The 8,271-nt window shown below is 45.4% G+C and overlaps 1 protein-coding gene across 2 annotated transcripts in view; it reads left to right on the top strand.

Annotated features, from left to right (window-relative positions):
• CASC3 (CASC3 exon junction complex subunit) overlaps nucleotides 1-8,029 on the top strand; it is a 33,890-nt gene extending 25,861 nt beyond the window's left edge. For both annotated transcript variants that reach the window (XM_032279768.1, XM_032279769.1), the window contains exons 8-14: nucleotides 2,962-3,026; nucleotides 3,340-3,454; nucleotides 3,697-3,795; nucleotides 4,047-4,261; nucleotides 5,167-5,289; nucleotides 5,441-5,505; nucleotides 6,296-8,029. In XM_032279768.1, the coding sequence (XP_032135659.1) occupies nucleotides 2,962-3,026; nucleotides 3,340-3,454; nucleotides 3,697-3,795; nucleotides 4,047-4,261; nucleotides 5,167-5,289; nucleotides 5,441-5,464 (641 nt within the window). In that variant the 3' untranslated portion in view covers nucleotides 5,465-5,505; nucleotides 6,296-8,029. The remainder of the gene's footprint in view (nucleotides 1-2,961; nucleotides 3,027-3,339; nucleotides 3,455-3,696; nucleotides 3,796-4,046; nucleotides 4,262-5,166; nucleotides 5,290-5,440; nucleotides 5,506-6,295) is intronic.
• Nucleotides 8,030-8,271: the final 242 nt, after the last annotated feature.

The raw sequence follows: 8,271 nt of genomic DNA, 5'->3' as shown, positions 1-8,271 counted from the left end.
CTGGTCTCAATTTCTTTTTTTTTTTTTTTGAGATGGAGCTTCGCTCTTGTTACCCAGGCTGGAGTGCAATGGCGTGATCTCGGCTCACCGCAGCCTCCGCCTCCTGGATTCAGGCAGTTCTCCTGCCTCAGCCTCCTGAGTAGCTGGGATTACAGGCATGCGCCACCATGCCCAGCTAATTTTTTGTATTTTTAGTAGAGACGGGGTTTCACCGTGTTGACCAGGATGGTCTCGATTTCTTGACCTCGTGATCCACCCGCCTCGGCCTCCCAAAGTGCTAGGATTACAGGCGTGAGCCACCGCGCCCGGCCCTTCAATTTCTTGACTTCATGATCTGCCCACCTCAGTCTACTGAAGTTCTGGGATTACAGAACTGTGCCACCGTGCCCAGCCCTGGCTAATTTTTTTTTTTTTTTTTAGATGGAGTTTTGCTGTGTCTCCAGGTGGAGTGCAGTGGCTTGATCCCGGCTCGCTGCAACTTGCATTTTCCGGTTTCAAGCAGTTCTTCTGCCGCAGCCTCCTGAGTAGCTGGGACTATAGGCACACACCACCACACCCAGCTAATTTTTTTTGTATTTTTAATAGAGATGGGGTTTCACCATGTTGGCCAGGATGGTCTTGATCTCTTGACCTTGTGATCTGTCTGCCTCAGCCTCCCAAAGTGTGGCTAATTTTAAAAAAAAAAAAATTTTGTAGTGACGGGGGTCTCACTATGTTGCCCAGGCTGATCTTGCACTCCTGGGCTCAAGTGATTCTCCCAGAGCGCTGGGATTACAGGTGAAAGATACTGCACCTGCCCAGTTGTCATTGAGCCTTCTGAGTACAGGATCCTTTTCTACTCTCTGTAAAAAAAAAAAAAAAAAAAAGTAGCGGCCGGGCGCGGTGGCTCACGCTTGTAATCCCAGCACTTTGGGAGGCCGAGACGGGTGGATCACGAGGTCAAGAGATCGAGACCATCCTGGTCAACATGGTGAAACCCCGTCTCTACTAAAAATACAAAAATTAGCTGGGCATGGTGGCGCACGCCTGTAGTCCCAGCTACTCGGGAGGCTGAGGCAGGAGAATTGCCTGAACCCAGGAGGCGGAGGTTGCGGTGAGCCGAGATCGCGCCATTGCATTCCAGCCTGGGTAACAAGAGCGAAACTCCGTCTCAAAAAAAAAAAGATAAAATAAAAAGTAGTCAACATTATTATTTGCACTAATGGCAAATGTTTGATGGGAGAAATTTATTCAGTTGAATTTTGATCAAGATCTTCTCTAGTAGATCGTCCAGTAGAACTTTTTGTAATGATTATACTTTTGTGTTGTTGTTGTTCTTATTCTTTATATATGGAGATACAGATTTTTTTTTTTTTTTTTGAGACGGAGTTTCACTCGTTACCCAGGCTGGAGTGCAATGGCACGATCTCGGCTCACCGCAACCTCCGTCTCCTGGGTTCAGGCAATTCTCCTGCCTCAACCTCCTCAGTAGCTGGGATTACAGGCACGCGCCACCATGCCCAGCTAATGTTTTTTGTATTTATCTTTTTTTTAGTAGAGACAGGGTTTCACCATGTTGACCAGGATGGTCTCGATCTCTTGACCTCGTGATCCACCCGCCTCGGCCTCCCAAAGTGCTGGGATTACAGGCTTGAGCCACCGCGCCCGGCCCAGATTTTTTTTTTTTTAAGATGGGGTCCCACTTTGTCACCTAGGCTGGAATCTGAAGTGCAGTAGCATGACCTTGGTTCACTGCAACCTCTGCCTCCAGGTCTCAAGCAATCCTCCCATCTCAGCCTCCTCAGTAGCTAGGATCACCTGGCTAATTTTTTTTTTACTTTTTGGGGAAACAAGGTCTCACTGTGTTTCCCAGGCTGGTCTTAAACTCCTGGGCTCAAGCAATCCTCCTACCTCTGCCACCCAAAGTGCTGGAATTACAAGCATGAGCCGCTGCACCCAGCTGGAATTGAACTTTTAATTAATTGAAACTTAAGTGTCCACATGCTAGTTGGTGTCATATTGGGCAGCATAGTTTTAGAGAGTAGGCCCAACTGTTGTCCATTTTGCCTATTGTGGTTTGTCTTCTTCTAGCCAAATAGATTGAAGGATCTTTCATTAGTCTGAAATCTAACTTAAATACTGAAACTCCTCATTTGGAGTTGCAGCACACTTCTCACCATTGGAAGACAATCTCTAGAAACATTCCTTTTTATCTTGAGTTATTTTAGCTAGTCAGAGGAGAATCTTCTCTCAAGCTTCCAACCTATAACGGGTCTGTGAATGGAATATAACAAGTAGATTTACAAAGCATCCCTCCCTTGTCCAGCTGTTGCTCAGAAACTCTTGGGCCGAGATTTTTCAATATGTCAGATAATGTAAGGTGCTAATTATAATCTCCCAGATGCAGAGAACAATTTGATAGGAAAAATTTGAACTTGATTTTCTTCACTGAAGTCATTTTTCATGTTCAAAGGCTTTATTGCTATATTAAGATGGCAGGCAGTGGGGACAAATTTCTAAATGCTGGTGTTGATAGAAAGCAGAGATAATTTATAGAGAATTTTATTAGTTAAAAGAAGAAAGCCATTTCCCATGTTGACACTTAAACCTGTCATTTTCAGCCGGGTGCTGTGGCTTACGCCTATAATCCCAGCACTTTGGCAGGCCGATCATGAGATCAAGAGATGAAGACCATCCTGGTCAACATGGCGAAACCCGTCTCTACTAAAAATACAAAAAATAGCTGGGTGTGGTGGCGCATGCCTGTAATCCCAGCTACTCAGGAGACTGAGGCAGGAGAGTCGCTTGAACCCAGGAAGCAGAGATTGCAGTGAGCCGAGATTGCACCACTGCATTCCAGCCTGGCGACAAAGTGAGACTCCATCTCAAAAAAAAAAAAAACCTGTCATTTTCTTGATAGTATCTTTGAGTCCCACTCACATATGTCTGATCTGCAGAAGTGACTTTTTTGGTGTATTACAGGTATGGCCAACCATATACACATGGGAGCAGGACCTCCACCTCAGTTTAACCGGATGGAAGAAATGGTACAAAAGGGGAAAGGGGTCGATGGGGGAGGAGGCTGCTTTACACAGCTTGTTCATTGTTTAAAACAAGATAAGATCTGAAAGTCAACTTTCCCATTGATTATCCATGTTTCTTTTAATTTGGATCTCAGAAATGTAGGGTAGAAGGTTTAGGTTCAAATCTTGATGTCTTTGATTATTTTTCAACTCACTTTGCAAATACCTATTAAACACCTGCCATGTACCAAGTGTTTTGCAGCACCTAAAGGAAGGTAGGACTTGATATGAGAGCCCTCTAGAATTCTTCTTGTTCAGGCCTCTTTCTTTGTCTCAGGGTGTCCAGGGTGGTCGAGCCAAACGCTATTCATCCCAGCGGCAAAGACCTGTGCCAGAGCCCCCTGCGCCTCCAGTGCATATCAGTATTGTGGAGGGACATTACTATGATCCACGTGAGTTTTTTCTTATTGTTGGGGTACTTTTCTTGGCAGGGTGAAGTGAACTAAGACACCAGGCTCCTGGCTCCTGAATTTCTCTTCTGACCTCTCATAGTGTTTATCAAACATTGTCTGGTTGCTCTTTTCCTTACATGGAATATTGAGAACATCTTTTAAAGGGTTTGGGGGACAAGGAGACTTGTCCATGTGATATGAAGAGTAAGGGTTTATGAGAGTCCCAATGTAATATCTTACAGTGCAGTTCCAGGGACCAATCTATACCCATGGTGACAGCCCTGCCCCGCTGCCTCCACAGGGCATGCTTGTGCAGCCAGAAATGCACCTTCCCCACCCAGGTAAGCTTTGTATCTCTGCTTGTATACCTCCGGTACCTGAGGATGTATGTTGGGAGCACCACAAACCCCATCCTCCTCAGCTCTGTGCTGCCAGCCTGTGAGTGTGGCCATCCTTGGGCAACAAATTTCTCTTGTGTCCATCCTGAGGACTTCCGTCCCTGAGCCTCATCATGCTGAGCAGTCCAGCCAGGCCATCCTATGAAAATGATGTTACTTTCTTTTTCAATTTTTGTTTTCTTCTCCTTATCCAGGTTTACATCCCCATCAGACACCAGCGCCTCTGCCCAATCCGGGCCTCTATCCCCCACCAGTGTCCATGTCTCCTGGACAGCCACCACCTCAGCAGTTGCTTGCTCCTACTTACTTTTCTGCTCCAGGCGTTATGAACTTTGGTAATCCCAGTTACCCTTATGCTCCAGGGGCACTGCCTCCCCCACCGCCGCCTCATCTATATCCTAATACGCAGGTGAGACGGTTAATGAGCATTTTTTCTAGGTACACATCCTTTAATTCAGACGGAGTGCGGTATGGGGAGAATCCTAAAGGAATTTGAGAAAACATTCCAATGCCACTGATTTGTATGTGGCACCAGGACGCCTCTTAGTGGTCAGGAGCTGGAAATGCAGCTTATGTAATGCCCATCATCTTTATTCTTTTCAGTTTTTTTTCTGTCACCCGGGCTGGAGTACAGTGGTGTGATCTCGGCCCACTGCAACCTCCACCTCTTGGGTTCAAGCGATTCTCCTGCCTCAGCCTCCCGAGTAGCTGGGATTACAGCGCCCGCCTCCACACCCAGCTAATTTTTGTATTTCTAGTAGAGACAGGGTTTCACCATGTTGGCCAGGCTGGTCTCAAACTGCTGACCTCAAGCGATCCACCCACCTTGGCCTCTCAAAGTGCTGGGATTACAGGCATGAGCTACTGCACCCAGCCTTCAGTTTCTTTAATGGTGTTTCTTTCCTGTGTTGTGGTATGTCATAGGCGGCAATATCTGCTTTTTATTCTGTTGCATAAAGAAGCTGTATTGTACTCCTTATCACCCCTACCCGTCCTGCTTAACTTCCACCATGTTGACATAATCAAGTATCTGAAGTGTTACCACTGAACTCAGCCTTTTCCATTTGTCAGCTGATGGTAGAAATTAGAGAAATCTGGGTAGTACTTTGAAGAAGTAGAAACAAGAGCATAATAATGACGAATTAAGGCATAAATGAATAGTCACTTTATTTTGAAGGGTGGGCAGATTAGATATTTTAAAAATTATAAATTCTCCAATACTCTTACTTTTGTGGCTGAATAATACTTCCTATTACTCATAGATTGGATGAATTCATTCCTAACTTTTTCTTCCCATGGTTTATCGGGTGCCAGGCCCCATCACAGGTATATGGAGGAGTGACCTACTATAACCCTGCCCAGCAGCAGGTGCAACCAAAGCCCTCCCCACCCCGGAGGACTCCCCAGCCAGTCACCATCAAGCCCCCTCCACCTGAGGTATGAGAGCTCCTTCCCATACCTATTGCACATGCTCCATCAGTGGGCTTTCCTTCTCCCCAGAGGATTTCCCTCCTTTTCTGGGTGTCTTTCTGTGGGAAATGGTCTTTTTGGTATGACCTGATGACAAATTCCAACTTTGTTATTTCAGGTTGTAAGCAGGGGTTCCAGTTAATCTGAGTTTGTGAATATTTTAAATCTTAACATCATATAAAAGTAAGTGCACAACTTGCTGTGAATATTATTCTTAAAACTAATGCTCACACTTACTTGCTTAACAAACAAAATCACCTAATTAATGCTTTTTTTTTTTTTTTTTTGGAGATGGAATCTCAGTCTGTTACCCAGGCTGGAGTGCAGTGGCGTGATCTTGGCTCACTGCAACCTCTACCTCCTGGGTTCAAGTGATTCTCTTGCCTCAGCCTTCCGAGTAGCTGGGACTACAGGCACGCACCACCACACCTGGGTAATTTTTGTGTTTTTAGTAGAGATGGGGTTTCACCATGTTGGTCAGGGTGGTCTTGAACTTCTGACCTCAGGTGATCCACCTGCCTCGGCCTCCCAAAATGCTGGGATTACCAGCGTGGGCCACTAAGCGCAGCCTCTAATGCTTTAAGTTAGAATCATGGGATATCTCAGGAGGCTTAAAGGAGTCCTGAAATTTGCCAGTTTGTTTGTTTAGCAAACGTATTGGGCAGGGTTGAGGTAGAAACGATTGTTAACATGGCAATTTCAATTGGAAAGCTACAAAGAAAAAATTCAGGAAGGCAGTCTAAACTTGATCAAGGAAAAGGGAAATCTAAATTTGAGATGTTACAGCAGAAAAAAAAAAAAAACAGTTCTAAAGATCATAGAGGAGAAATACTGGGGTTTTTTTGTTACTTTTGTTTAAGGACATTACTTAAAATGTATTATTTAGAAATGTAGGTTTTTGAAAACAGCTTGTAAATGCTCAGAAGGCCCATTAACACTTTGGTGGTTCTTCCCTTTTCCCAACCCCTGTCAGGACAGCAGAGGTGAGAACTCAGAAGAGAAGAGAAATACAGCTGGCTATCTACTACCAGAAGGGCTTCAAAGATATAGGGTGTGGCTCCTACCAGCAAACAGCTGAAACAGGAGGACTCCTGCCTTCCTCTGAGGACAGGCTCTGGAGAGAGGGAGAAACAATTGGACCTCGTCCCATCTTCACTCTTCACTTGAGTTGGCTGTGTTCGGGGGAGCAGAGAGCCAGACAGCCCAAGCTTCTGAGTCTAGATCCAGAAGCCCATGTCCTCTGCTGTTCTTCACTTTCTTCTGGGAAATTGAAGTGTCTTCTGTTCCCAAGAAAGCTCCTTCCTGTTTGTTTTGTTTTCTAGGATGTTCATTTTTAAAGCCTGCCTTCCTATTCTTAATATTATTTTAGTTTTTTCTCTTTGTTTCCTGCTCTCTCTCTCTCTCTCTCCCTGCCTTTAAATGAAATAAGTCCATTCTGGTTTGCTAGCCCCTCTGGGTTCTCTTTGGACTCTTCCCTGCATCCCAGGTAATGGCAAATGTATCAGCCAGCCTTCCCCACCAAGTCTAAAAAGATGTGGCATTTCACTTTTAGTTAACCTTTGTTATTGTCTTGTATACTTGGATTCCCTTAACTCCTCTAACCCTGTGAAAACATGGCTGTGTGCACAGAGGGTCCCATTGTGCAGAAAAGCTCAGAGTAGGTGGGTAGGAGCCCTTCTCTTTGACTTAGATTTTTAGGAGTCTGAGCTTCCATCAATACCTCTGCTATGGTGGGCTTCTGTTCTCTGCTGAGGGCGAATTCCCTCCTGTGGGGAGAGATGGCAAACCAGAAGCTTTTGTGAGAAAGGGATGGTGGAGTGAGAATCTTTGCACCTTAGGGTGTGTATTCACATAGTCCTCAGGGCTCAATCTTTGAGGTAAGTGGAATTAGAGGGCCTTGCTTCTCTTCTTTCCATTCTTCTTGCTACACCCCCTGTCCAGTTGCTGTGGACCAATGCATCTCCTTAAAGGCAAATATCCAGCAAGCAACCCACCCTGTCCTTTGCAATTGCTCTTCCTCACGTCTTTTCTGCCACAAGTGTTTTAGATGTTACTACTTTATTTTCCCTGAATTCTACTCTTTTCCTTCCAAACAGAAGATACTACATCTGGGCTTAAGGCCTAAGGAAGCCAGTCATCTTCTGGGCAGGGGTTCCTATCTTTCCTCCCTATCCATGGCACTAAACCACTTCTCTGCTGCCTCTATGGAAGAGATTCCTGTTATTGCAGTACTTGTGTCTGCCAGGGGTAACTTGACCACTGTCCCTGTCCTTCTACAGAACCTGAGAGCAAAGATGGTAGCTGTCTCTCTCCCCGGTAATGTCACTGTCTGTTTTTATTCCTTCCCTCTAGCAGCTGGCCTAACCACTCTTGAGTCACAGGTGTGGGATGGGGATGGGGGAGAGGCACTTAATCTGTAACCCCCAAGGAGGAAATAAGAGATTGTTCCAGGGGTAGCTGGTGGTTGTGCCTTTTGTAGGCTGTTCCCTTTGCCTTAAACCTGAAGATGTCTCCTCAAGCCTGTGGGCAGCATGCCCAGATTCCCAGACCTTAAGACACTGTGAGAGTTGTCTCTGTTGGTCCACCGTGTTTAGTTGCAAGGATTTTTCCATGTGTGGTGGTATTTTTTTTGTTACTGTTTTAAAGGTTGCACATCTGTGATCACCATTGTGACTTGGAGATAATAAAATTTAGACTATAAACTTGACAGCCTTGCCAATGTTTTGCATGAGTCTTGATTTGGGAGAGAGGGAAGAGAACTCCCTAATTCTCCCACAGGGTCACAGCCACAACTCAGGCCAGCCTAGACTTGTGAAACAGAAGCCCAGAGAGATGAGGAGGCCCTATGAGGCCATAAATGTGTCTGCATTCCCCATCAGTTTTGTTTTTTAACCGTATAGATTACTAGGATATGCAATCCCTTAGATTGGAAGTGTCAGGGACAGAAAA

The sequence above is a fragment of the Sapajus apella genome, unplaced genomic scaffold (genome assembly GCF_009761245.1).
Source record: "Sapajus apella isolate SASKATOON/1434 unplaced genomic scaffold, GSC_monkey_1.0 scaffold12, whole genome shotgun sequence".
Taxonomy (NCBI): Eukaryota; Metazoa; Chordata; class Mammalia; order Primates; family Cebidae; genus Sapajus; species Sapajus apella.
The sequence above is the reverse complement of the archived record's forward strand: the minus strand, read 5'-3'. Positions and strand labels throughout refer to the sequence as shown.